At 57.7% G+C, this 27883-nt stretch overlaps 2 protein-coding genes across 10 annotated transcripts in view; one reads left to right on the top strand and one right to left on the bottom strand.

Moving 5' to 3' along the window:
- Positions 1 to 1322: 1322 nt before the first annotated feature.
- LOC138822836 (carbonic anhydrase 5A, mitochondrial-like) lies at positions 1323 to 20113 on the bottom strand. 4 transcript variants are annotated; one of them, XM_070015779.1, is made up of 7 exons: positions 19775 to 20110; positions 15304 to 15510; positions 8180 to 8325; positions 7325 to 7420; positions 7134 to 7196; positions 4221 to 4376; positions 1323 to 3089 (listed from the first exon to the last, which is right to left on the bottom strand). In XM_070015779.1, the coding sequence occupies exons 1-7, from the start codon at positions 19929 to 19931 to the stop codon at positions 2919 to 2921; spliced, it is 996 nt and encodes a 331-aa protein (XP_069871880.1). In that variant the 5' UTR covers positions 19932 to 20110; the 3' UTR covers positions 1323 to 2918. The 4 variants fall into 4 exon arrangements, with proteins under 4 accessions (XP_069871880.1, XP_069871881.1, XP_069871883.1 ...); XM_070015780.1 differs by having other exon boundaries at positions 8180 to 8298; positions 19775 to 20105; XM_070015782.1 differs by having other exon boundaries at positions 2940 to 3052; positions 19775 to 20112.
- A 2448-nt stretch (positions 20114 to 22561) lies between these two features.
- Positions 22562 to 27883, top strand: part of LOC138822835 (protein BANP) — a 57830-nt gene continuing 52508 nt past the window's right edge. For 5 of the 6 annotated variants that reach the window (XM_070015778.1, XM_070015777.1, XM_070015775.1 and 2 more), the window contains exon 1: positions 22562 to 22652. The gene's annotated coding sequence lies outside the window, so the exon portion shown is untranslated. Of the gene's footprint in view, positions 22653 to 25280; positions 25951 to 27883 lie in introns of those variants that run through there. The other variant, XM_070015774.1, reaches the window with a different exon arrangement.

Below are 27883 nucleotides of genomic sequence, written 5' to 3'. Positions count from 1 at the left end.
TGTGTGAACGTGCGCACACACACACACACGTGCATGCACTGTTGCTTTGAGGGCTGAAACCAACAACTCTTCCTTGGGCTTCTTTGTGGTCTTGTAGCCATGTGTCCAGGCCTGGTCCACATCCTGGGAATATCTCAGGTCTCAGGGGGAACAGGTCTTGTTTTTCGCAATAATGGACAAATGAGAACGTGATTCAGGAGGCACAGAGCCCAGGGGACATCCCCAAATCAATGAAGAGATGAACAAAGCCAGTCCCCACCTCCACCTGCTCTTCCAGCCCCAGTGGGTGTGTCAGTCCACAGAGGTGTGCGGCCTCCCCTGCTGACACCTGCTCTGTCTTTCTCAGTCTCAAGTCCCTGTGGGGGTGGACGGCCAACAGAGGGGGGTCATGAGCTTCCACACTGCTTCATCCCGGCCTCAGGTCCCAGGATCTAACCCCAGCCCCATCTCCCTCCACAGCGCAACACAGCCCGCCGCTCTCGGAGCCTGGCCATCGTCTGTGGCCGGTTTCCTATCCATGCCCAGCTGCAGAGCCTTGCGAGAGCCCCTGTTCTCCCTCCCAGTCCCGAGAGGTCACGTGCTGGGGCCGGGGGCAGGGAGCAGAGGTGGGTGAGGGGAAGCACCCAGGAGCCAGGCCATGCTTGGCAGGCTGCGGTTTTAATTTCTGATCTAAAGGATCCTATTTGGAGGGCTTCAGGAAGACTTCTGTTTTGAAAACACAATCTGGAGTTGTTCTCAAGCTATCTCAAAATAATTGCCCCTGTGTATGTAAAGAAAGACCATTGGCTCTGCTGGTGGACGGTATAATCTCTGCTGATGAGCTTCTGTTCCTCCTGCAGGGCTTGAGATGCCTTTCAGGTGCCCCTGGGATCACAGCCCGCAGACCCCACTGCGGGGCAGACCTCTGCGGTGGAGTGCAGACCCCATTGCGGGGGACCTCTGTGGCGGAAAGCAGACCCCACTGCGGGGCGGACCTCTGCGGCGGAATCACAGCCCGCAGACCCCACTGCGGGGGACCTCTGCGGCGGAAAGCAGATCCCACTGCAGGGCGGACCTCTGCGGCGGAATCACAGCCCGCAGACCCCACTGCGGGGCAGACCTCTGTGGCGCAGTGCAGACCCCACTGCGGGGGGACCTCTGAGGCAGAATGCAGCTCGGCAGAGCCCGGTGCAGGGCCTGCCACGTGGCCTTGGAAAGGGCAAATCCTTGGGCCAGAGGGTGGAAGAGCCACGTGATCGGCACACACGTTTGTGAGGATGAACGTGAACACGCAGACCACCCTCAACAACATCATCGTTTTCTGTATTTTTTTTCTCTGTGTCTCAAACAAACGCTTTAGATTTTTGCTATGGGACCTTATCATTATTACACCGCATGCAATTTTTAAGAATTAAATAAAGACTTGGTAGTTCAGGGAAGTATTTCCACAGATACAACCAACCGCCATAGAGAACTAGTGAAGTGACTTGACAGGGAAGAAAAGAAAAAGAAGAAGAAAAAAGAGCGTGGAGCCCCTGCCAGCTCAGACACCGCAGCTGCGCCGTGCAATCCCGGGACGGGAGAGAAGCGAAGCCCTGCCAAAGCAAACTCGCCGCTCGCTTTGATTTTAGAGGCTATTTGTGGATCAGAGTGGTGTTTATTCTTTATCTTCCACAAAGAAATGCAGTTCATCACGGTACCTTGAGAGACACAAGTGTGTTTGCTTATTTTTCTATGCCGTTTCTCATTGTTTATCTGACGGTAAGGAAATGTTCCAAGATAACACAATCAGGTTGCTTATAGAACTTTGTCTTTACCGAGAGGGAAAATATTTTCATCCTATGAAAGTATTGATTGTGTGTGTGTGTGTGTGTGTGTGTGTGTGTGTGTGTGTGTGTGTGTATGCCAGGACTGGGGCTTGAATTTAGGGGCTTCGCGCTGTCCCTTAGCTTTTTTTTTTTTTTTTTTTGCTTAAGACCAAAGTTGTCCTACTTGAGCCAACCTTCCACGTCTGGCTTTCCACTGGTTAACTGGAGATAAGAGTCTCACAGGTTTTCTTGCCCACGCTGGCTTTGAACCTCAACCCTCAGATCTCAGCCTCCTGAAAAACCAAGCTGGTACCCAGCTTGATTGGAATATTTTTGCCCCAAGTAAATAATAAGAGAAAAGAAACCCAGACTGTCTGAGGTGAAAGGGTTCTATTGGCTTCTGTGACTGCCTGGGTAGAGCCTCAGGCAGACTCGACCCAGAGCATAGATGGTGCCTAAGCCCCATTTCCCTTTGCTTCATGATGCCACTGTGTCTTTTAGGAGGACCCAGCCCTTCGATGGAGAGAGAACTCTCAGGGCAAGGCCGCCCTGACTCCTTCACGTCATAATGTCTTCTGGGGTCCTGCTGTGTGTCAGGCTCTGTTGTTGCTGGTGGGGACACAGGCTAGGCCATCCTGGGGTGGACTGGCTCTATCCCTCGGAGCGGACATTCTAGGAGGCCAGGTGGGACGGAGCATGCTGTGTTGGATGGCGAGTCACAGGAGAGGTGCCAGAGGCGAGCAACGGAGCTGGGCTCCGGTGCCGTCAACCAGGGTGCTGGGATGGTTTGGGGAAACGAACAAGGGTCTCGAGCCTCTGAGGGCAGAGAACCGGGGCACACAGGACGCTGCACACAGGGGATCTGGAACTAGAGCAGGTGCCAGCCTGTCTCTGTGTCACCGGGAACTCCAGAGTGGGCTGGGAGGGGACAAACAGAAGACACCTTGTGCGGAGAAGGGGAGAATGGCGTGGACAGAGGCCGAGCGCATGGCCTGGGGCGAGGTGGCTTTGATGCCCCAGAGTCCCCTTGCAGCTGCCGTGGGCCGCCCGAGACACAGCCCGACGCGGTGATTGGCGTTTGCGGTTTAATCCCGGGTCCTGTGTGACTCCCCTGGGAAGCGCGCCGCCCTTTCAGTTAGTTCTCCCAGCCTGGGCGGAGCTGGTGGCCTCAGCACCCTCAGGGGTCCGGAAGGACGCACGGACCTTCCGGTCCAGCAGGGGCTGCAGCGGGCGGCGGTTGTTGGCCATCATCTCCTCTTCCCCGCCTTGGGCAGAGAACAGGAGCTTTCGGAATGCGGACAGCTACAACAGAGAACAGCCAGGGTGCTGGGCAGCGCGGGGTCACCCAGCTCCCAGGACCGAAGTCAGCTTCCAAGGCCCTGTCCCCTCCCCTCCCTCCCACGGTGACAGTGGCTCTGAGGGGCAGAAGGGACTACCACTTGAGCCAAGCCCCACTTCCGGTTTTCTGGTGGTTGGAGATAAGAGTTTCAAGGACATTCTTGCTCGGGCTGGCTTCGAGCTGCGACCCTCAGAACTCAGCCTCCTGAGTAGCTGGGATGACCGGCGTGAGCCACCTGTGCCTGGCTGTTTTCAGGTCTTTAGACCATTTGCTTTGGGGGAAGCAAGGTTCCCTGAGCTCCAGCAGCCCTGTAAAGAGGCCCGAGTGGAGGGAAACTGAGGCCAGCCAGGAGCCAGCTCACATTCACCAGCCGCTCCATCGAGTCATGGTGGGAAGAGAGTCCCCTTCTGGGGACAGTAATGGGGACTGAAGTGAGGCTACGCAGATGTTCTGCTGCTTACGCCACGTCCCAGCCTCACCGGCCTTGGTTCGTTTGAGGTCGACCCTCTCATCTTGTCCAGGCCCCCCTGGGCTTTGATCCTCCTGCATACCCTTCCCTGATAGCTGGGATGACATCGGTGCACTGCTGTGCTCAGCCACCCAGCCACCCAATTGCAGAATGAGATGGAGTCTTGAGAACTTTTTGCCCTGGCTGGCCTTAACCCATGATCCTCCAATCTCCGCCTCCCAAGCAGCTAGCGTCACAGGCTTGAGCTGCCGTGCTCAGCTCTCCCTTCTGGACTTTTACAGCATCTCATCCCCACACAACCAAGGGCCACTGCCCACTGCCTGACCGCAAGCCCTGGGACGCGCTAGCCAGGCTGGACCCTGAACCCCGATCACAGGGCGCATGCTGGGCTGGCGCCCCAGCATGTCTCCCCCACTGCCACGGTTGACATCTCCACATCAGCACAAGGGTGGGGAACGAGGGGTCCAACTCCCTGACCCCTGTGTCAGCAGAGTTCTCCCAGGAGACACAGGACCACTCAAGATGCACCAATGGTGAACTGGGGAACTGTGTGTGCCCGTCGTGGTGTCCTGCCGGGACGGTCCCTCCCAGGACCGCAGCCCCGCAGCCCCGCAGCCCCGCTCACCTGGCTGGGGGCCACTTCGATGGGCTGCTTCTGAATGATCCAGGTGACAGACTCAGCCAGCGGTGGCGTGGTGAGGGAGCCGGCGTAGGTCCAGTAGTCCCGGCAGTCGGGCAGCAGGCACGTGGGGTCAAAGGGGCCCACGGCTGACCAGGTATCCTGAGAGGGAGAAGCGCAGGGCGGTGGGTGCTGCGCAGAGTTGGGGAGAAGGGAACGGAGGAGGGTAGAGCCTCCGGCTCACGGGGACGGAGATGTGTTTTCAGGTGGTGGGCGGGCGTGTGCCCCCACCGTCCCAGGGAGAAGCAGAAGTAAGAAAAGCCCTCTAGACACCAGCCCACCTCCTCATGTGCACACGCACATGTGCGCCCACCTGCCTGTGTGGTGCTGGGGCTCGAACTCGGGGCCTCACACAGGCAAGTGCTCTACCATGTGAGCAACACCCCCGCCTGGTATTTTTCCTTCTCTGTCTGCCTTGGTGGTGGAGGTGGTACCGGGTTTACTGAGACAGAAGAGTGTATGTAGAAGTGGCCATCTTTGCCATGGTAAGTGCGAGCTTGGCGGTGACTAGGGCCATCCGCGCCCCTGTGCCTTCCTCTCCATGGCTGATGGCCTCCCACTGAGGCCTGGCACCTGCGATGTGTATTCACCCCTCAGCATTTGGGGTGCTACTATGAATAGTGCTGCGACCACAGAGGACACTGCCCCGGCTGGAGCTGCTCCCGATCTCGGGTGAGCACACCTGTGTAGCATTGTGGGTCGCTTTCCTTCTCGTGGGCGCTGGGGGGCTCACCCTGGTGAGGTGTGCCCACCGGGCTTGGCACTCCACCTGGCCCAGGTGGGTGCTCGGTGGGCACGTGAGAATGATGCTTTGTGACCTTGGAGCTCAGGGCATGGAAGGAGGCTGCATGCACCTGGCAGTTCCTGGGACATGGTTCCAGGACGCTGTGCATCACAGGGAAGCAGCCATCCTGCGCTCAGGTGCTGGAGTGACCTCAGGGAGAGGGGGCGCCTGGGTGCTCTGCCCATTGACTCTTCCACGCCCAGTGCCGGGAGAGAGCCCAGACTCAGGGCAGCCCTCCGCCGGCCGCAGGGGAGACAGTGGTGAGGGGATGGGGCTCTGGGCCCAGGCAGGCGTTCCCCGCGGCCGCACACTGGCGGAGGCGTCTGCGGTGAACCCGCTCCTGAGGAACCACCGGCCAGGTCCTCGGGGGAGCACCAGCACTGGGACTGCACGCCGAGCCCGCCCATCTGACCTGGGCCAGCTCCCACCTCGACCCCGTCCCGACACCGTCCTTCCCTGCTGCCTTCCACCAGTGATTCAGAGCCAACCAGGCACGCAGCCTCTCCCGTGGCCAGGGCCTGGCATTCTATCACATGCAAGGTGCCCAGGGTCGCAGGGCAGACGTGCATGTCTGTGAGCCCTCCTCTCATCTGTGCCATGCTGGTGCCAGGCCCAGAGGAAGGGGACCACCTATGTCCCGTTCTGTCTGAGAAGAATGACCCCGTGTCTACCACTAATGCACTGGATTCACAGAGGGGAACGGGAGGCGCTCGGAGGTGAGTCACTTGCTCAAAGCCACAAGCTCAGACCTGGTGGGTCAGAGTCGTGGATCGGGCAGGAAGGCCGAGGGGATGTCCTACACACATGCTGTGGTGGGCATGTCCTGATGTCCTAGGCTGGTGGATGGACGGAGGCTCACTGGGCACTTGAGGCTGGGGGCCTCCAGTCTCCTCTGGCCCTGGCCTGGGTAGCCCTCCAAGGCCGACTTGTTCTTTGGAGAAAATGGAGGCCCAGAGAGCAACGTCAGGACCAGACCTTACCCCGAGTGATGCTTCTTTTATGTTCCTTCTTCCCCGCCTCCTCCCCCCCTCCCTGCCTGCCACGACTCCCCTTTGCTCAGAAAATTGTTAGCTGGAGGAGGAGATGTTCCAAGGCCTTCCGGGGAAGGAGTGGGGTCAGATCCGGGCGAGCCTCACTCCAGGGTGGCTGGGGACCGCTGGGCCCCAGGTTTATTCTGGCTGTGGCCCAGTGAGGAAGGGGATGCGGCCCAGGGACACTGAGCACCTTGGCCTTGAGGTGTTCCTGAGCCCAGGACAGAATAGAGGGGGGCGATCTCTTGGTCCCGGGGGGCGGCCAGGAGGTCAACATCAAGAGAACGCGTCGCACAGATCAAAGGGCCCGCGAGCTGGCGAGGAAGCGCCGGCGGCTCTCACCATTGTCTGCCCACATCTGACGGCCACCCCCTCCCGCCGTGGGACGCTTTTGTGTGGTAGTGAATAAATAAACTCCACTTCTCCTTCGCAGCCCTTCTGGGCTGGTCTTGGAGGGAGGCGACACAGTCACGCTTGTCATGCTTCTGAGCCTCCCTCTGACCCCAAGGCGATCAAAGGCTGAAAGGCCAAGCCTGGTGGTGGCCACGCCGTGGGCAGTAGGGCGGCTTTCCCAGACAACACGTTCTCCTTGGACAGGGATGACCTTAATGCAGTTCTTCACCAAAGGGGTGCGGGGTACACTGGTCAAATCCCAAATGTTAGCAGGTACGCATTTCAATCTGTCTGAAAATAAACGTTATCTGCTGGGTGCCTATGGCTTATGCCTGCAATCCTAGCTACTCAGGAGGCTGAGATCTGAGAATCAAGGTTCAAAGCCAGCCTGGGCAGACAAATCTGAGAGATTCTTATCTCCAATGAACCACAAGAAAACCTGAAGTGGCCTGTAGTCACGTCCCAAACCTAGCTCACAGTACCCCTGGAGTACTCCTGGAGTTGGCTCCTTGTAGTTCTGTCACCAGAACCGGAGCTTCATGTTTTCTCCAAAGTTCATTCTACTAAACCATGGCATGTCCTTGCAAGTTAGCCTTTGCTCTCAGCAACTCTGCTCATCAGACAAGGCCTTGTTTTAGAGATGTCGCTCACCTTATGCTTTATCTCTGGCAAGATGTCCACCAATTTCTGCAGGGCCTGATGCCGGGCCCCGAGCTGCACAGCACAGACATGGGAGCGTTAGCGTGGGAAGGCCATGGACTGGGTGAAGGTGCGCCTTGCTCTGGGCAGACGGTGTGCAGAACCATTCCTTTGCAGGAGAGCCACGCCCAGCAAGCCGTTACCTTTAAAAACACACCGATCACAGCCAGGCCATTCTCCCCCGTCACAGCCTCCTGGTAATGTGCATATTTCACACAATTCCAGTGAACTAAATGCAGCTGAAACACAGTACAAAGAGAATGGACGTCTATCACTCTGATTTCTGTCTGGGAATTTCAATGAGCCAAGCGTGGCGGCACGGCCCCCAGGTGCCCCCTGCAGCGGTGCTCCAGGGGCACGGGGCCTCGGACCCCACCAGTACCAGCCTCTGCCATCCAGGCGGGAGAGGAAGAAGACTGCTCTGGGTCCTTGAGCCGCAGCAGGCAGTTCCATGGGGTGGTAGTCATACCACTCTGGACTGCCAGAGGGAACACAGGGTTTAGTGAAAGTGATTCCTAATACCAGGTCCCTTCCTGAGTCTGGACCTGGCCTTGGCCTCGGCCAGTGTGGGCCTGTCACTCCTCCCGACTCTCCGAGGAGTGGGTGGGAGAAAGTCACAGCAGGACTGAGCTCCCAGGAGCACAGGCCCCGGTTGAGCTGTGGTTTGGTAAAGATGTGGTGGCTTCATCTAGAAGGGGCCTTCTGCCTTAACTCTCCCCGAGCGACTGCGCACGTGGTGCGGGGCCTGCAGGGCCCCAAGAGGGGCCTCTGGAGCATGACGTCGCAAACTCAGAGGGTGTGGGACGGGAGGCGGGTGGGCGGGGGTGGGGGTATGACAGGGTCCACTGGCCCAGGGCCACCCCAGGACCAAGATGGTTCTAGCGCCCCCTTTGGACAGTGTGCGCAAGTGGTCTGGTGGTGCTGTGCGGTGTTTTTGGGCGGGGCACCGTGGCGGGGGCGGGGGGCAGGGGGGCACCGGCGCCCTGGCGTCTGCAAACCTCTGCCGGGAACATGTGGTCGTCCACCGTGTGCTCCGAGCCGCACTCGTTCCCGGCTCCCCAGTGGAAGTGGAACTGCCTGAGTCGGTAGTGGTTTTCCAAGGGTCCGCCGCTGATGCCTACGGAGGGGCAGGGAGACCAGTCGCCTGTGTGGTGCGGGGGGAGAGGGGCTGAGCTGGCTACACTGTCCACCGTCTGCGGGTGGCTGCGCAGTAGCACTGCCAAGGGAGGGTGCACTTCGAAGCGCCCAGTCATAAGGCGGCTGTGGGAAAGGCGGGGTCTCGTCTGTCCTGGTCACCTCCCCCACAGGCCTAGCTCAGTGTACCATGTGGGGTACACGGCCGGACCCTGTGTGTGTGGGGGGGGTCCCCGGAACTGCTGGACTGGAGGCAGGAGCTGATCCCTGCTGCCGCTAGGTGGCGGTAAGGACCCCGCTCCCGGCACTTCTGAGATTGTGAGAATCCTCAGAGGGTTTCCAGGGTTATGTAGGGCATGTCCTATACCTCATGCCCAAATACCGTGTGTAACAGCTCGGTGTCGACACGGCCAGGTTCTGAGACGTGCCGTGCCCGCCACCCCCTCCTCTTCTCAGCAGGAGGCAGAAATGGAGGGCCGGCATGCCTTCCCACGACCCCCCTCCCCCCCAGTGCTCCTCCGCAGCTCACACCAAGTAGGGCATCTGGCCATGAACAAGGACTTGCTTGTTTTGTAGCGGACACCCAGGACACCAAGAGGGCTCACAAAACCCCAAAAGGCTGCTGAATATGCAAACAGAAACAAGGGTGAGACGTGTTGGGCTTTCCCGGTGGCTGTGTGAACAGGCAGGGCCTCTGTCCTCTGGCCCAGGAAGGTGCTGGAGGGGCATGTGCCACCCAGACTGGACCGGGGGAGCACAGAGGGCTCCAGCCAAGCACTGCCTCTTTTTTTTTTTTGTGGCCAGCCCTGGGGCTTGAACTCAGGGCCTGGGCACTGTCCCTGAGCTTCTTTTGCTCTAGGCTAGCACTCTACCACTTGAGCCACAGTGCCACTTCTGGCTTTTTCTGGGTATGTGGTGCTGAGGAATCGAGCCAGGCTTCATGCATGTCAGGCGAGCACTCCACCACGGAGCCACATTCCCAGTCCAAGCACAGCGTCTTCATTCCAAGGTCCCTGAGACACACTGCCCAGGAGCCTGGCTGGCAGAGCCTGGCTCCGCCGTGGCCATCAAGAGCCCTGTCAAGTTGGAACGGAAGATGCGACTGTGATGTCTCACAGTGAGAGCTGTCATCAGCCAGCAAAGCGGCAAGCTACATTTTGAGCCAGGTGCTGGTGGCTCACGCCTGTCATCCAGGCTACTGAGATCTGAGGATCACAGTTTGAAGCCAGACAGGGTAGGAAAGCCTGTGAGACCCTTATCTCCAATGAACCACCAGAAAACCAGAAGTGGCCTGTGGCTCAAGGGGTAGAGCGCTCGCCTTGAGCTCAGGGACAGCACCTAGGCCCAGGGTTCAAGCTCCATGACTGAAAAAAAAAAAACAAACCCAAAACAAAAAACGACGTTTTGTGGAAAGTCATGCATTGTGGCTGTCTCCACAGGCAGCACAGTGCGGTGTCCAGGACTGGGTTAGAGTCAGGCTTGCTTTCTCTACCTGCCAAGCAGGGGGGCTCTCCTGGGATAGGGCTGCTGTAAGTGAAGTTCTCAAAACAACACGGGATCGTAGGGAGTCAGCCAAGGAACGCACGACATTGGCTCGCCATGGGCAGTCTGTATGGGATGCAGTAGCTCACGGAGGACCTAGCCATCAGCCGTGTCTCCACACCGTGGGCATACCGCCTCCTGTCCACCGGCAGCGCACATCCTTATCTGTGAGGGAGAACTCTCTGCACATGTCAGGAGTGACTGGCAAGCTAGCATTCACTGAACACCTGCTACTGGATGCAGAACTTCCATCTCGAGGAACTTGCTCCTCACCTGGGCCCCGGGCCCCGTGCAGGAGCTCAGAGGAGTTAATTCACCTGCTCTGGGTCACTCAGAGCCCAAGCCCTGCTCAGGCCTGCAAGATCCTTCGGCCCTTCAGCTACGGTAGTAAGGATCGGCTTTAAGGTTATTTATAGACTGATAAAACAATTTCAATGGACTTTTCACATAATACAGTGATAAGGTAACTTCCTCTAATTAAAAAATAGGCAGGCCCAAGTTGTGAGGAGGCCTTCCGCTAGCCAGTCCCTTGGGACTGTCAACCGCGGTTTGTCATGCATGGCGTGACCATCCATCACCTGGTGTTCCCATCCATCCCCCCTTGCTGAGCAGGTGCGGCTGAGATAGTGGCACTCGCAGAGATACAACTGCGTAATTGCATCAGTCAGAGCCGGAGCCCCCAGATAAAACAGCAGCTGTCAGTCAAGGCCGGGCCCCTGCTGGCTGTCTGGTCTCAGATAATATTGTGTCTGCTGTTCAAACAGGTCCCGGAGAACAGAACAGACACCTACACTGGCTCCAGGATGAGTGGGCTTTTGGTGGGCACGGAGGTTTTAAGGCTTAAAATTAACGTAAGAAAAGTTGGAGATGTTCCCATTGGTAGGAACTGCCAGTAACGTGGCCTCATAGAAAGTCTAGCCTGTTCCTGGCTGGTTCCTGGTGGCTCCGGAAGTAGCCAGTGTCCAAGCTGTGAAGCGCAGGGCAGAGGGCTCTCCCTTCACAGAAGGTCTTTGTAACTCTGTCCGGGCAAGCTGGAGTCCAGCAAGGTGGGCGTCTGTGCTGTTGGGGCCCCATGAGCCCAGCCCAGAACTCGGGGCCATGGAGCACCCTCTGCTTCCTGCAGGAGACGGTGTGCCTATCACATACTGGCTCTGGTTTGAAGGGTGGGTGCGCCTGAACGCAAGCCTTGATTTCACACGGAGAGGCCCTGAGTGGTTATTTCTCTCTCTGAGTCTCAGACCTGACATCTGTTCAAGGATAATGATGCAAATTTCATGGGAACAAGGCACCAATCAAACATGGCGATATTTACCAAGTGCTTCCTGAGTCAAGTCCCTGGACCTGCCCGCTGTGACTGACTACTGAGTCCCGGCGACCATCAACGCGGGAGATCCGCTGCCGTCTGACACATCTGCCATTCCTCCAAGACAGGACCCACAAGCACTGGTGGCTCATTCCTGTAATCCTAGCTACTCAGGAGGCCGAGATCTAAGGATTGTGGATTGAAGCCAGGTTGGGCAGGAAAGTCCAAGAGACTCTTATCTTCAGTTAGCCACCAAAAAGCTGTAAGCGGAGCTGTGGCTTAAGAGGTAGAGTGCTATCCTTGAGCAAAAAAGTTCAGGGACAGGGCACAGGCCCTGAGTTCAAGCCCTAGGACACAACACAAAAGACCCACAGATACAAGATCATGCAAGGCCATCACCCATTTGACTCTTCAACCCCCTTGGCTCTGATTCCAAACTCTAGCTGGCATGGATCACCGCTAATAAAGGACTACACTGCTAACAAATGCCTGGCCACTAGCAGTGAGTCTCGAGTGGCCAGCCTGTAACCTGAGCACTTACAGCTATAATTCTCTGGCCTCAAAAGCCTGGCAATGTGGTTCTAGCTTTCACTAGACAGGACAGGGAACAGTGGGCTCCTGTGTGCCCAGCCCCTAAGTATTTCACACTCAAGGGCCCAGGTTTGCCAACACTGGGGGAGCTACTCCTTAGCTACTGGTGATTTCTGCCCAATTAGACCCAAAGGACCCTCACCAGAGGACTGGTGACACGTGTACTCCTGTTCCCGCGTAGGGACTGACCGCGCAGGCTCTGCACGTGTCAGGGGCGGGGCTTGGAAAGGGACTCTGGCTTGAGAGGCCAGAGGGAGGGCTGAATTCTGGTCAACTCTAGAGATAGTCCTGGCTGGAAGAGAAAACCACCTGGTAGCAGCTTGGTTGGGATGGAAAACACTTTGGTGTTCATGCCGTGGTGTAGCCACCTGCCGACACACTCTTCGCGAAGTGATGATTTGGTGCAGGATTGCTCCCGCGTGTCTTTGTGGATAGAAGAGTCCAGGCTGCGCTCTTCCATCTCACTGGGGGGGGGGGGGGAGGGGGGCTTTGGACCGAGCTCCTGGCAATCCCACCGCGTTGAGTCTCGGGGTGCCTAGCCCACAGCCCCGCTGTAGAGTGGCCGCGCCTCCTGGAGCCTCATCATGGTCTCTCCTGGCGCCCCAGTGCCTGGCGGGGCCCCGGGAAGGCTCCTTCCTTCAGGCTCCAATCTCCCTCGGTGGCACAGAGGTTGGAGGGCTGGAGAAACAGGGCCTGCTATTGTGTTCCTGCCCTGTCTCCGGGCCATCTGTCCAGGTGAGGGCCCCACATTTTCTTGGGTGCCTATTTTATGTTGTTCTTACTGTGTCTCTGATCTGTCACCAAAGATCCCTGACAGAAATCTGTAAACTTTAAACTCCTGTCTGCCTCCTCGGCTAGGAACAAAGGTTCATTGAACTCCTGCATCTGCGCAGGGGCTGATGGGGAAAGGCCTTCCGCTGCCGGGGTGCTGGGCCTCTTGACACAGAGCCTCTTGATCCATTGCAGGCGGCTCAGAGGCCCTAGTGAGCCCTACTGATGAATTTGCGTGACTTCAAGTTGGCGTTAACGTTGGAAGCCTGGCAGTAGGCACGAACGAGGCCTCCATGTCCGCTGCTGGCCTTCAGAGCGGCCTTCGGAGGCCCGTGAGCCACTGTGCTGCCACGGGGCCCCGAGTTTCTGCGGGTCAGCCACGTGCCACAAATGCGCCACGTTCCCCCACTCAGAGGAAGCCGGAGCTGGGCCTGGGCGGCTGCGGTTTCTGTGCTTCTCTGTGCTCCTGTGGTGGGAGCACGCGGCCTGCACCCCTCAGGTGAGGTGACCCACGTCCACCACACGCCCTCCAGCAGCGCACCTGTCACCCCACGCAGGCCCCTCTTCAATTCCTCCAGTGCCCTGCACGGCCAGTACTGGTCCAGAGGACACAAGGGGTCAGAGAGGTCAGCCGGCTTTTCATGCCACTGGCAGCGGCAGAGCACCCGGGACACACAGCGGCCCCGCTCTGCTGCCTGTGGTGCCCTCCGCCGTGGACAGGTCTGTGAAGGAGGCCCCGCGCGCCGTCCGTGTGGGCGTCACTGCCGCTCTGCGTTGCGGTTTCCTCTCCTCTCCGCACGCTGGCCTCCGTCTCTCTTCCTCCCTCTGTCCTGCTCCGCCTCCTAGGCCAGTCCTTCTTCCCTGGGCCTCCAGCAGCTCACATTCCTGGAACTATTCCTCTCCCCTGCCACCCTCCCCTCCCGGACAAGCCCGGGACGCTCGTGCTGACCGGCCGAAACCTCCTCGGCCTCTTGCTCCAACTTTGCTCGTAGTGTCTGGCACCCCTCTGTTGCTGTAGCCCAGCCCCAAAGCATCATATTTTATGCAAAATTGTTTCTGTGCCACGTACCTTCTCCGCTCACTTCCTGACTTGCTTATGAGCCCTCTCCTCCTCCTCCTCCTCCTCCTTTTCTTCTTTAATTTCCTTTCCTTTATCCAGTTTTTTTTTCCTTAAACGTTTGGGAGAGTCTCCTTAGTCTTATTTTCTGGCTGAAAGCCCGTGCAGCCCTCCCCATCTTCCAGCTGTGTCTTCCAATTGATTTTTGCTCCCAGTTTCCAATGGAAGAGAATGAAGAGAACAGAAAACCTGGAAAGGGGCAACGGGAGCCGGCGGTGGAGGGTGGCCAAGCCGGGAGGGGCGCAGCGGCCGTGGCCGTGAAAGCGAGTAGGACAGATGGAAAAGGGGAACTGGCTTTCTGGGAAAACAGAGAAGAAAGTAAAACCAGATTGATCCAAAGGGACGCGAGCCACCCGGGATTAGCCAACTAATTCATATGGCAAGAGAGACACCCAGTTAATTTTTTCGGTCTGTGGCAAGGGAGGGTGCGCCCTTTGACCCAGATGGGGACGGGGAAGCCAGGTCGGGTGAGGATGAGGTCAGCGGTGGGCCTGCTGCCTGGAGGAAGCGCAAAGCCTTGAAGCACCAATCTAGGGTGAGCTCAGGGCAACGGACAAGGCCGATGTCCACAGGAGAGCACCCGGCTGGCTCTCAGCCCCTGCCTCCCCCCGGGGAGCAGCGGCCCACGGTCCTATGGAGTCCATTTACTCCCTTCTCTCTCTCCAGGGCAGCTCAGCCTCCAGCTGGCCAGGGACTGCTCCACCCAGACTGGTGGTCACCGTGGGGACACACATCAGCCAGCAAGGGGCTCTTTCTTGGTCCACCTGCTGAGAGGCCGAGCTGATTCCTGGCCTCTACTAGGGAATCTCCAGCTGAGCAAGACTCCACCGGGAAAAAGTGGAGCAAGACGGAGGAGAGGGCCCTCAGCTCCCCCTGGCATCTTCTGGAGCCCCAGCCAGTGGCGCCCTGCCCTCTGCAGGACCCGAGTGGACGCATTTCCCACGGGCGAAGCCCATCGGGGCTGGGCTTTTGTCATGCGCCACCTCAGGTCTTCCTCAGTGCAGGGGATTGTTCACTGGTGGAGTAAAGATGAGATCAGAGAGCACCGGCGGGGCGGTGCCAGAGCGGCCTGCACCGGCCCAGGGTGACCGCATGAATCCGCTCCCCTGCTGGAGCCCACTGTGCCCGAGCAGTGACACCACGCACACACTGAAGTCAGGACTGCTGTCCCTCTGCCCAGCCCCAGTCACTGGCCTCATTCCAACACTCACAGCTGTGTGTGTGTGTGTGTGTGTGTGTGTGTGTGTGTGTGCGCGCGCGCGCGTGCGTATACATACAGACCCTGGCAACCTGAGCACAGTCCCTAAGCTTTTGTGCTCAAGGCTAGCGCTCTACTACTTGAGCCACAGCTGCACTTAGGCTTTTTGGTAATTGGCTGGAGATGAGTCTCATGGACTTTCCTGCCCAGGTTGCCTTTGAACCGGGATCCTCAGACCTCAGCCTCCTGACTAGCAAGGATTACAGGTATGAGCCACTGGCACCTGGCCTTACTCACTCACAACTTTTATCAACTCATCTTCATCCTGCCCTGGGATGGAAGCTGAGGAGGGAAGGGGCTTTACGTTCCTTGTGGCTTCCCGTGTGACCGTGCCCACGCGTGTGCCTCTCCCTGCTCCCGGCCAGCGGGTGGCTTGGGGAGGGCCTCAAAAGCCGGCTCGGCTCACCTGACCTCTCCGCGGCGGCGGCAGCATCGTCGAACTCCACCTGGAAGAAGTAGCCGGTATTCCAGACATAGCGGCAGGATGCAGGGTGGTAGGAGATGCTGAGAGGCTCCAGCTGTGGGTCGTACAATGCGTCTCTCGACTGGATGTTGACAGGAGACTGCCGGGTGCCCCCAGGCACAGGGGCTGGTCCTGTCCAGAAAGGGTGCCCTGGGAACAGGGGAGACTGGGGCTGAGGCACTGGCCGGAGGTGGCCGGGGCGGGACAGAGGCCCTGAAGTACTGGGCTTGGGGGAAGTAGGCCCAGTGGGGAGCCCTGCCCCCCCCTGCTGCTTCTTCCTTGTGCACTATGCCTCCCCTTGGTGCACGCCCCGTACTGAATGTTCTGGGCCATGGGTGCTCCTTCTACTGGGCCCTTGACTTGACAGCTGTGATGCTAGTATGTGCCATTGCTGCTCCTGCTGGAGAGCAGGCCTTGCAAGACTCCCGTGGGTGTGTGTGGGGGAGGCAACTAAGCCCCAGCACAGGCCGTCTCCACCCCGAGGGCCTGGGGCCAGGCTCTAGCTTCTGAATCTTGCAGCACAGACCCCTAGCTCGTAGGGCTTGCCAGTCCAGCCCAGGCCTGGGGAAGTCACAGCCAGGGCTGCCCACCCTGGACAACCTTCTCTTCACCTACTCACAATCTCCATCGAGACAGAGCACTAGGACCCGCCCGCGGACTCCTCGGCGCTGGGCAGGGTGCCTGGCCCTGCAGAGGTGCTGCAGGGTGAGGAGGAGCTGAGGGCTGAGTTTGTGCTGGGAGGCGGCTGGCTCTGAAGGGTTCTGATTTACATCCCGCCCTGCCTGCCCAGGCCTGTTCCCTCTCCAGAAGGGTGACAAGGCTTGGGGAGCTGCCACGGAGCCCTGGAAGGCTCAGTCGCTCCTGTCTGTCTCCCAGGCCACGCGGTGCTGCTCTTCCCCGGCCTGTGCTCTGCGCGGTGGGGCGGCACACATCCAGATGACAGCAGCCAGGCGAGGATCACACCACATCCGGTCCTCCCAGCGCACGGTGCGAATTTAACACAGCTGTACCAACCTTAATTTAGACCAAACCTGGGGGCGGGGGTGAGGCACCAGACCCCCTAAGAGGCCCCTGTTCAACATGGAAGTGCAAGTCTCCCAGACTCAGAAATGTGGGTATTTTAGGATTCTGTCTGCTGTGATGATAATAAATGAGACCACCAACAGGGAGACATCTGTGCGGAGCTGGTGTCTGCCACCCCGAGAGGCCGCTGCCCACTGCTCTGGGCAGGGGAGGAGACGCCACCTGACTACTGTACCCACCGCAAACAGCTACTATTGTAGGCTGTGCCAACAAAGCGAGTCCCAGGAGGAAGTCGTGAAAATAAAACAGGATCCTCTCTCACCACTATTTAACACGTGTGCGCAGAGCGCTTGCTAAGGGGCAGTGGCCAGGAGCTGCGGGCATCCATGACACTGGTATTACTGATTTTTTGCCAGTTCTGGAGCTTGAGCTTGTAAGGTCCGCTCCTGGATGGCCAGCAGACTCCACCCTCCTCGCAGCAGTCTCCACCCAGTACCTGCATTACCTAGGCAACTGGGACACCTGGAAGAGGTCACATCTGCATCCGCTGAGGTCACATCTGAATTTGATGTGGCCACACCTTTCTCCACCCATACCCTACATAAGGGCTAGCCCAGGCCCAGACTCTCCCTTTTTTCTCTCTCTCTGTTCGTTTCTAGCTCTTGCTGTTCTTTTCTTGCTCTCTCTCTTTCCCAGCCACGTGGAGTGCCAACCTTGCCTGGTCCCAGCAGATCTACCCCTTACCTGAATACCACGTGAGTGCTACTGTTCTTACCCCTCTCTCTCTGCTCTTTTCTCTCTCTTTCCTCTCTTCCCAGCTCTCTCTCATTCCCAGGCCTTTCCCAGCCACGTGGAGTGCCACCCTTGCCTGGTCCAAGCAGGTCTACTGAATAAACCTACCCCTTATCTGAATACCACGTGCGTGCTGGTGCGGTTCTCACCTACCTCTTTTTAAAAACCTAACAGAGCTCAGGGCCTGGGCTCTGTCCTCGGCCTCTGTGCTCAAGGATAGCGCAATGCCACTTGAACCACAGTGCCACTTCTTTCTGCCCAGGCTTTTTCTGCCCAGGCTGGCTTTGAACGGCGATCCTCAGATCTCAGCATCCTGAGTAGTTAGGATAACAGGCGCGAGCCACCGGTGCGCGCTGAGATGAGGGAGAACCCCTCTCCTTACACACGTTGTCCCCTGTCTGGGGACTCCAGGATCAAGAATACTGATCCACTCCCTCCCTTCACCCCTGGGGAAGCAATCCCCACCCCACTGTCCCTGGGCCTCTGGCTTCCAGCTGCTTCCTGCTGATCAGAGGCTTGATCCTGAATACAGGGGCTTGGAACATGTTTGCACGGTGAGGAGACTGCAGTGCAGAGGGCTGCTGGTCAGGGAGGAGATCTGGACCCACCCACAGCCCAGGGCCTGGTCCAGCCAAGCCCAGCCTGGACAGAGCCAGACTAAGAAGGTCCACACAGGACTGAGCATCAAGTACCTATTACAACAATGGTCAGGAATGTGCAGCTGGGGTCCAGCCAGTATTTAATAATCGGCTCTCCCAGGCAATGAAAGTGTTTATTGTGTCTCCATTCCCATGGTTAGGTGTTCCCTATGGGATGGGGCTCACCCACCACAGGTGGGACTGGGGAGTGCGTGGGTTAAGGGGCTCTCCCACTTACTGTGCTCCTACAGAGACGGTCATTAACCAATCCCAACGTTCTGTCCTCCCAAAGCCACACCCCCAGTGCTTTCCATTGATCAAACCAATCCAAGCATTCTATCCTCCCAAAGCCACACCCCCAGCGCTTTCCATTGATCAAACCAATCCAAGCATTCTATCCTCCCAAAGCCACACCCCCAGTGCTTTCCATTGATCAAACCAATCCGAGCATTCTATCCTCCCAAAGCCACACCCCCAGCGCTTTCCATTGATCAAACCAATCCAAGCATTCTATCCTCCCAAAGCCACACCCCCAGCGCTTTCCATTGATCAAACCAATCCAAGCATTCTATCCTCCCAAAGCCACACCCCTGTGTTTTCCATTGTTAGTAGCAAACTTCTTTCCTCTAGACAAACAGTGTGCAGAATGACAATGAATAAAACACCAGAAGACAGCAATGAATAACTTGGATAAAGTCTTTCCTGCTTGGCAGAATGCACTAGGCTCATGGTGAGACTGGGAAATGCTTGGCCACCGTGCCAGTCCGGTCCCAGTGTGGAGTATGCTAGCTAAAGACTGGCTGCCACCGGATGTCACCAGCAGGGTGATGTGCAAGGAAAGGCTGGACCCTCAGTGTGGCCGCCCAGGGCCAAGTAACAGCTGGTGCTTGCTAGGGACCGTCACTGGTCTAAGCTCCTCTAGCAACGGGGACAGGTCCCGGTCACTGGTTCCAAATACTGGCAGAGTGTTGGAGCTGCCCAGCCGAAGGGTCCTGAGGGTGGTGACCCCAGCCACTGTCCCAGCCTGAGGGCCCCAATGCTCTAGGGGCAAAAGCCGCGCCTCTGGGGACTATCAAAGCTGCCCTAACCCAAGGCCATTCAGAAGCTGTAACCCAGCAGGCACCACTGGAAGGTCACAAAAGCCATTCTAGTGCTGCTGGTGGCTGCAGCCCAGAGCTGTTGGCCCCCAGGCCTTGGGAACTCAAGGGCCCAGGACTGCTAACTTCTCTTCTACCCACAGTTCCTATCTGGATAGAGTGAAAGGTCCCAGACAGCTGCTGGTAAAGCAATCACCTCATGTCATTCTCCAATAAATGCTACATGGTAAGTACTGCTATGAATCACCTTGCGCAGATGATGAAACTAGGGTCAAAGAAGTTAAGACACCTTCTAATGGACACACAGTTACAAAGTGAGGATGTGAAGATTCCAAGTGAAGTCTTGTGGCCTTGACCATCCTAAGGGTCAATGAGCACAGGGGGAGAAAGGTGTTGATGCCTCAGGAAAGAAAACAAGGCACAGAGCACCAAGACCAGGACAGGCTGCGCAGAAGGGCAGTTTGGCCAAATTCTTGTCTCTCTCCAGTGTTATTAGTGTCCACAGACAGTGGGTGTCTGTCTGGGCCTTTCCAACCGCCAAAGCCCAGGAAGTAATTAGGGTGCTGAGTTAGAACAGAACCCAGCAGCCATGCATGCAACGCCCACCCTGTTCTTACAGGGGAAGCGCTTGAGGTCAGGAAGAGGAAGGCCTGGCCCAAGGTGGCGGTGTGCATACTGCTCGCTGCCCCTGAAAACCTAACCACGGTGACTGTGAGCGGTGTTAAATGACTTGCTCAGGGCCACCAGAGATGGGCCAAAATTCAGAACCCAAGCAGCTGGCCGGCAACCGTCTCTCATCTCAAAAGGTCCTGAGAACCATCCAAGCCTGGAATCACATCGGGAGGAATCTGGGGGCCTACTTACAAGTACCACTTCCGTCTCCCAGTGTGCAGTAGTGCTGGGGACTCCATTGCCCCTGCCCTGCGGCAGGGCTTCGGGGAGACTCCCACATCTTCCTGACCAGGGAGAGGGTCCTGGGGGGCCGGCAGGCGACCCTCCCCAGCACCATGGCCCTGAGCATCTCGATCACCAAGAGGGCTACTGTCCCGCTGTCTGGTTGTGCCCAGGATAGCTGTGGTATGGGGTATACCCATCTTTCTGAAGCTCACAGAGAAACCCCTGAGCCTGGTGGTTAAATTTCAACCCTGGCCTGTCCCAGGTGTGGGACACCGTTTGGTCTGGCAGCAGGGAAGCATGTGGGACCTGTCGCCTTCACTGGGTACAGGCCTTGGGTCATTGTGACATTCCCGGATTACACCACGGCCTCTGCATAAACATTAATCATGTCCCTTTCCTGCACAAGGGTCTGTGTTGTTTGGACAATGTGCTATGTGGTCATTCTGGCGTACCCACCTGAGATCTTTGTCCTTGTGGACATCAGGTCACAGGAAGCCCTCTCTGGCCTGGGCAGCGGCTCATCCCAGTGTCTTTTCTTGGGTGACAGAGCCCATGAAGACAGGGCAGCGTTATGCTTGCAGTGATTCTTAGTTTAAGCTTTCTGTCTCTTGCCCAGAGGGACCGGCTGACTATTAGATTGTAGAATCTTAGATCTGCAACTCCAGCCCTCCTCACCGACTCTCTCAAGAGGGATGGGGACAGAGCACAAGTCAGCTGGGGTCCCTACCAACTTCCCCAGAGTGGAGACATGGGTACACACAGAGACTGCTCACCTCACCACTCACAATCACAGAAACCTACAAGCCAAGCCGGGTCCTAGTGACCCATGCCTGAAATCTGAGGAAGCTGGACCATGCATCTGCTCCACCCCCAGGCACGGTGAATCTTTCCCTGTGCCCAGCTCTGTTTAGATCAAATGGTTTGGATTTTGTTGTAATTAGGATCATGATGTTGGGGCTCATAACTCATAATGAGAAGAGTACACATCAAGATTTCATTACTTAGGGGGCCCAACATGTCAGGAATTTTGGTGCATGGGTTGGTTGCAAGGTTTACCAAGAGGAGCAAGTAGAAGTGGGGTTATTTGTTTAGGCACTGCCAAGAGTGCCAGTGGGCAGCCCAGCATGAGTGCTACTGTGTGAGGGCCTGGGAGGTTTAGCAAAGCAAAGGAAGGCCCATTTGCCAGTGGGAGACTGGACAGACTGATGGAACAACGCATTGCAGGTCCTGGTACCGGAAGCTTTTGCTGGGGTCTGCAGTGTGCAGACACCACCAGCTCGTGTGTCATTAACTCTAAGAGCCTGGGCTGTGTGTCATCAACACCTCCCACGGCCTGGGGGAGCGGTGGGGTTGCTGGGGTCGGGCTAGAGCTGTTATCTTCTGTGAGCTCCAGGGGCTGCTGTGTCACAAGTTGATCGGTGGCCATCCGCAGTCCAGTTCCAGCTGTGACTGACAGCGGGTGGCTGAGGCGTACCTGCACAGCCCAGTGTGCCCTGCTCCCCTCCGGGCGGGCGGGCGGACGGACGGGCAGGCTGCACCCAGCAGCCCCAGGGCCAGCGGTCGGCAGGACAAGCTTGTGTAGGAGGGCGTATCTGGATGGGCCACAGCGAGGCGCTGGGAGGAGGAATGGGGCTGGACGTTGCCCTCGGTGACTATTCTGGTATAGAAAGCATCCAATTGGCGCGCAAGGCAATGTGCGATTGCAAGCATTCACCCGGGACCCAAACCCTGGCTTCCCTCTACCAGCCTCGAGCCCCGCCGAGACGCTTCCCCGTCTCGGGGCGGGGCAGGTCTCCGGCGCGCGGGGCTCAGCGGGGGCTCGGTCCGGGAAGGCCCGGCGGGCGCCGCGCCGCTCCCCCGGGTCCCCCGGGCCCCCCGGCCGGCCGGGCCCCCGCGGCGAGGCCGCCCGGGGTCGCGCAGCCGGCGGCCGCACAGGGAAGTGGGCGGGCAGCGCGAATCAAGCCTCCTCCTCTCCGGAGTCCCGGTTCCAGGCGAGGAGCGACGCCGGGCCCGGCGCGGCCCAGGCGGGAGCCCCGGGATGGAGCCGCGGGGTGCAGCCCCGGGGCGGGCGGCGCCGGGGCGGCTGCACGGGCGGCGCGTCCCACCTCCACGAGGCCTTCCTCCGGCACACGCTGGTGGCCGGCATCCGCCCGGGGCAGATAAGCGACCCGGGCCGTTACGAGTCCCTTTAAGGTACGCGCCACCCCGAGACTCCGGAGCCCCAAGCCCGACGGCAGGCCAGGCGCGTGGGACTGGCTGGGGGACGCGCAGCCCACCAGCGTCTGCGGCACTACAAGTCCCAGCAGTCCTCGGGGCGGGGACGGGGCGCGAAGGCCCGAGTCTGAACCGACTACAAATCCCGGCAGGCACACCACAGACACCTCCCCCGGGACTACGGCTCCCAGAAGGCACCGCGCTGAGCGCCCAGGGCACCCTGGGAAGTGTAGTCGTCGCTTGAACGCCGACGCCTCAGAGAGGGTGTACGAGCCTCAGATGGCCCACAGAGAAGACTTTCTCTGTGTCGGCAGGCGGCGTGAGCGCACGGCCCAGGAAAGGGCACCCCGGGGAGACAACCCTCGGCCGGAGGGCACGACTCTTGCGCATGCTCGCCTGAACCGGCCGGAGGAGGCGCGCGCGTGGGGGGGGGGGAGGCGGTGCGCAAGCCCCGCCTCCTCCCCTTGGCCCCGCCCCGCTGCCGGAGCCCAGCGAGGCTGCGCAGAAGGCGGGCCGCGGGCCGCGGGGAGGCGCCGGCGACGCCTGCGCAGAGCGGCGGCTTCTCTCGCGAGGACGGACGCCATTATCGCATCTCCCCGACAAACACCACGAGAATTCCGCAGCCCACACGGTAATTGCAGCTCCCGCAGCCGGTCGCGCCTCCACTCCCCCTTCCCGCGGGGCGAGAGCGAGAGCGAGATCTCCGTCGGCCCCCGCCCCGCCCCGCCGCCCGCCAACCGCCGCCAACGGCTTCGGCCCTCACGCCGGCCGGGGCGCGCTGGGCCGGGGCGGGGCGGGGCGGGGGCCGAGCGCGCCGCGGGGCCGGGGCCGGGGCCGGGCCGGGCGCGCCTGGGCCGCCGCCCCCCGCTCCCGCCCGCCCGGAGGGGGCGCCGGACCCGCGCCCTGCCCGCCGCGCGGCCTCGGCGGCCCCAGGCGCGGCAGCGGGCCGCCCGCACCTCCGCGTCAGCCCGGACCTGCGGGAGCAACGAGGACGCGTTGTGCGGTGGCCGGTGTCACTGCGGCCCCGCGTGCGCGCCCGCAGCCCTCCCGGGCTCTGTGAGCGGCGGGGCGAGCGGCGGGCCCGGCCTCCGCGGGCCCCCCGGCCCCGCGCCCCCCGGCCCCTCGCCCCCCGGCCCCTCGCCCCCCGGCCCCGCGCCCCCCGGCCTCCGCGGGCCCCCCAGCCCCGCGCCCCCCGGCCTCCGCGGGCCCCCCGGCCCCGCGCCCGCTCCCGTCGGCGTTCGGGCTGCGGGGAGCGCCCTCCCCGCCCGCGGCGCCCCCCGCCCGGCAGCTTTTGTTTTCCCCGCAGTTGGCCCAGGCCTTTTCCCGCTGCTGCGGGCTTCCCCCGGTGCTGCGGGCCGGGGTGGCGTCCGTGCCCGCTCCGCCCGCTCCCCTGCGGGCCCGGCCGCCGGCCGTCCCCGGGGTCTCGCTCCCGATGGGATCCCGGCCGGGGCCGAGGCTGGGCTTTCCTTGGAGCATTGGAGAACCGATTGCTCTGACTTTGTCTCCCAGGACACGCGTGGATCCACCCCTCGGGTCTCTTGTCTTTATCCTTCTTGTCCCCTTTCAAACTCCCTGTTCTGGGAAAGGGGTTCAGCCTTGTTTTTTAATTTCCAGTCCCACTTCTAATTCTTCTTTACTAAGATTTGAAGTCAGAGTTTTGTGCTTGCTAGGAAGTTGCTCTACTACTTGAGCCACTACACCAGACCTTTTGCTTTAGTTATTTCTTGGATGGGGTGCTGTGGGACGCCCCCCCTCCCCTCCTCCCCCGTCTCCCCCCCCCCCGCCCCCTCTTCTTGACTGCCATCTCCTACCTGCCTGCCCATTCTCCCACCTCCCACCTACATGCTTCTGAGTATTTGGTTGGGATTACAGGCTTTTACTGTCAGCCCTGGCCCTGAAGCTCCCAATTTCTGCCTTTGTCATAGTGTTTCTTGGGAATGCATTATCACCTCCAGGCTGAGGAAGTAAGGGTTCTTTTCAATCCTCTTCTGATTTCTTCTTTACTCTAGTAAATAGTACTTTTCTTTGGTAAATGTTGGCTTCTTGCTTTGCATATTAGGACTGCCTCCAGTACTGGTAATTATTATCCTTAGAGCAAGTGAAAGCTGGTAGCTTGGGAATGGACTGGTCTTGGAAATGGCTTTCCCTCTGATGATTGGGAGTGTGTTCTTTGCACCTGGAGCAGCAGATAGAGACATTCTCTGGGCTGTTCCTCTTTAAGGAGCCCTTTTGGTCTGGGAGCTGTTCTGCTTTGTTGGGCTATGGAAATTGGTCTGCTGCTGAGGGTCCTAGTCTGCAGAGGATTAGGGTTCTCAGACTCAGTGTCCTACTTTGTGTGCTCTACCCAGGCTGCTTTTCCTTTGCCTGGATTGGATCCTTTCCGTCATCTATTAGTGAAGACTTGTCTGTGTCTGTGTTCTCTTTATAGTGGGTTTGCCGCACTCCATGAGAATTCATTTTAGTGGGATGAGTGGGCATCACTTTATGGCCACTCCCCTTGAGCAGGATTCCGGAGCTGTTCTCTTCATGCCACCAGTCTTTCCCCCTGTGGTCCTGTGTCTGCTGAGGGACAGGCTGGGTGCCAGGTCACCAGGCCATGTCCACCTTGAGCTGGCTGGTTGCTTCTGCTCTGCAGCCTTGGCAGGGCACTAGGCTTACAAGGGAAGGTGGGCCAGCCACATGCTGCCGCAGACACTTGATTTCAGACTGACTTCTTGCTGTATGCGCTACACTACCAGTCCACTACCACACCCCTGTGTGCCTGCAGACAGAGATGATGTTCTCAAGCAGACAGTCACTTGCAAGTTGTGCTCAGTGAGCATGCTAGAGGCGTGCTAGCTGAGTCCTCTCCAGCAGTCCCCTGCCCTGACCCTTGCTATCAAGTCTGCTCAGTTTATAAAAATCACCCTGCCACTTAGTAAACTTAGTTCACAAGTAAATTTGGTCTTTCCAGAAAAGGTGCAGAAATATTTAATGAGTTTCCCTATTTCTTTCCTTGGCCTCTCTAGTGTTCATAGGTAATAAAATCTTCACCTAATAGCACAGCCCTGCCAACTAAATTCTAGATCTTATTCAAATCAGTATTTCATTCCTTTTTGGGGGTGGGGTGGGGTGGGGGTACTGGTCCTGGGGCTTGAATTTAGGTCCTGGGTGTTTTTCCCAAGCATTTTTGGTTCAAAGCTAGCATTCTACCGTTTGAGCCACAGCTCCACTTTGGCTATATGCTAGTTAATTGGAGAGAAAAGTCTCACGGACTTTTCTGCTTGGCCTGCTTCAAACCTTGATCCTCAGATCTCAGTCTCCTGAGTAGGATTTTAGGTGTGAGCCACCAGTGCCTGGCACTAATGTCCTTTATATGTTTGAGAATCTCACATTGCATTTAAGTCATATCCTCTAATCTGTGATATTTACATAATTCCAAAATATCTTCCCCAGAATATTTATGAATCCCAAAGAATCATAGTTCTCAGTGGGAAAACCCATTGGGAGCTCTCTGTCGGCCACCATGAGCAGAAATGGTATCAGAGCCACATCAGGTCTTCTGGTGCTGCAGAGCGCTGTTTAATCACAGCTGAGGGAGGTCCACTCTGGTGCAGGTGTTGCCTGAACATGTCTGCAGGCCAGGTGACAGGCGACTTCTAAGGTGTAGCGACTTCTAATGCTGCTCAGTGGTAGAGTGTTTGCCTTGCATGCCTGAGGCCCTGGGTTCGATTCCTCAGCACCACATAAGCAAAAAGAAAAAAACCGGAAGTGGTGCTGTGGCTCAAGTGGTAGAGCGCTAGCCTTGAGCTGAAGAGCTGAGGGACAGCGCCCAGGCCCAGAGTTCAGGCCCCACGACTGGACCCAAAATAAAGAAAGAAAGAAATGAGCTGCCAGCCACTTCCTGTGGAGTGTGGTGATCAGGTGATGAAGAGGAGGCTCTGTGCCAGGTACATTTGCAGTCAGCTTAGTGACAACTGTCTCACAGAGTCAGAAGTGTCACCCCTAGGATCTAAATCCTGTAAGCTTTAGGCATATGACTCGTAAATTACGCGACCATTCAGGCAATTCAAAGCAGACTTGAAAATACCCATCTTACTTAAAAGTACTACTTCAGGGGCTGGGAAGGTGGCTCAGTGGTAGAGTGCTTGCCTTGTAATGCATGAGGCCCTGGGTTCAATTCCTCAGCACCACATAGGAAAAAAGCGGGAAGTGGCGCTGTGGCTCAAGTGGTAGAGCATTAGCCTTGAGCTGAAGAGCTGAGGGACAGCGCCCAGGCCCAGAGTTCAGGCCCCACAACCGGACCCAAAAAAAAAAAAAAAAAAAAAAGTACTACTTCAGCCACTTAAATCTGGAAAAAAAAAAAAAACCATTTAGTTTCAGAAGAAAAGATACCTGCGGGAGATCACATATTAAAGATCTCAACAAGAATGTCTCAGATTGAAAGCGTTAAAGTTCTCATACCTGTGGTAAATAAAGATTTTTTATGGTAAAAAAGTCCTAAAGAATTGTTCAACAGAAGTGTTCTAAAGTATTCTGGAGTGTTCCTTTGGCTTATGGGGTAGAGTTTGGGAAATAGCAATGTTGGGAGTCCCAGAGCTACAGTTTGCTTTGGATCTCACCTGGAGTTCCTGTCTGTGGGAGCCCCTCAGGGCAGAGGGGCTGTGCACGGGGCAGCTGCTCTGCCGTCCCACAGTGGACTCACAGGGAAGCTGCAGGACTGCTCCCCATGATGAGTTACGAAAGAGTAAAGTTGAGTACTGAAGTGGAAAGGGATCTGGTTTTACATCATTGGGAAAGATGGTAGGTGGAATGGAATATGTGTGCGAAAATTGCCCTGGCCCTTCTCTCAGGAGTTCCGTTCGGAATAGAGATAATGTGTAGAAGGTGAGTGGGTGGGCTGGTGCAAGCTTGAGGCCAGGTCCTGTACCGAGTAATAAAGACAGGCTTGCCACGGGTAGTGGCTCAAGCCTGGAATCCTGGCTTCTTCATAGTTCAAGGCTAGCCCAGCCATCAGAGTTTGAAAGACTGCCATCTCAGTGGCTCCATCCAGTGGTGCACGCCTGTTGCCTGTCATCCCAGCTACTGGGGAAGCACATGGCTGGGCACGGTGGCACCCATCTGCTGTCCCTAGTGACATGGGGAAGCACAAGTGGGAATGCAGCCCAGGCCAACCTGGGCATAAAGCAAGACTATCTTGAAAGTAGCCAAGGCACAAAGTGGCTGCCTTTGGCTGCAGCAGTGCTTTGTGGGTCCAGACCCTCCCTGGCTGTACTGATGTGAGCTGGACACAGACCAGAGGGGAGTTGAGGGGTGAGGGCTGGGTGGGTTCGGCGTTTGGGACCCTCTGGTGTCTGGCTGTCCATCACTGACGTATGGGCGTGGAGTGCCGACAGCCCATTTCACTGGTGAAGGCACTGAAAGTATTTTAGGGGCTTTTAGTTTATTTGGGAGACGTCATAATTGAACAGCCTCTCAGAAGTATGGTTAATTAGTCCCCATTAAACTTGGAGAACATGTCTATTGTTTTTCTGCCACTGCTTTTTTTCAGAAAAAGCCTCAACATCTTTGAGTGTGAATTGAGCTTGTTTTCAATAATTCAGGCTGAGAAATTGCAAAAAAATGCAAAGAATTATAGTTTTCTCCTGTATTTCAAGTGTCAGCAGTTTCTCCTTGTTTACCCTCTTTCTACAGCCTCTGTCCCTCTCAGCCATTGTATGCGTATTTGCTGAACATTGTAAGATGCGTGTTTCTTGATCAGCTTAGAAATAAGGGCATTCTCTATAACTGTGGTACATTTGCCACAGTCAGGAGCTTAGCATTACCACATCCCTCTTATCTAAACTCTGAATCTTATTCAGATTTGCAAAAGAAAAAGACTCC

Source organism: Dipodomys merriami, unplaced genomic scaffold, assembly GCF_024711535.1.
Source record: "Dipodomys merriami isolate MVZ:Mamm:240054 unplaced genomic scaffold, mDipMer1.0.p SCAF_116, whole genome shotgun sequence".
Lineage (NCBI taxonomy): Eukaryota > Metazoa > Chordata > Mammalia > Rodentia > Heteromyidae > Dipodomys > Dipodomys merriami.
Note: the sequence above shows the minus strand (reverse complement) of the source record. Positions and strands in the feature narration are given on the sequence as shown.

Bases quoted from the DNA above. Each gene is read 5' to 3' on its own strand.
- LOC138822836 (XM_070015779.1), bottom strand. From the start codon at position 19,931: ATGCTCAGGGCCATGGTGCTGGGGAGGGTCGCCTGCCGGCCCCCCAGG. The intron at 7,421-8,179 runs GTTTGCAGACGC...ACTGTGTTTCAG, and splicing joins ACCACATGTTCCCGGCAGAG to CTGCATTTAGTTCACTGGAA. The intron at 4,377-7,133 runs GTGAGCGACATC...TCTCCCTCTCAG, and splicing joins TGCCAGAGATAAAGCATAAG to GATACCTGGTCAGCCGTGGG.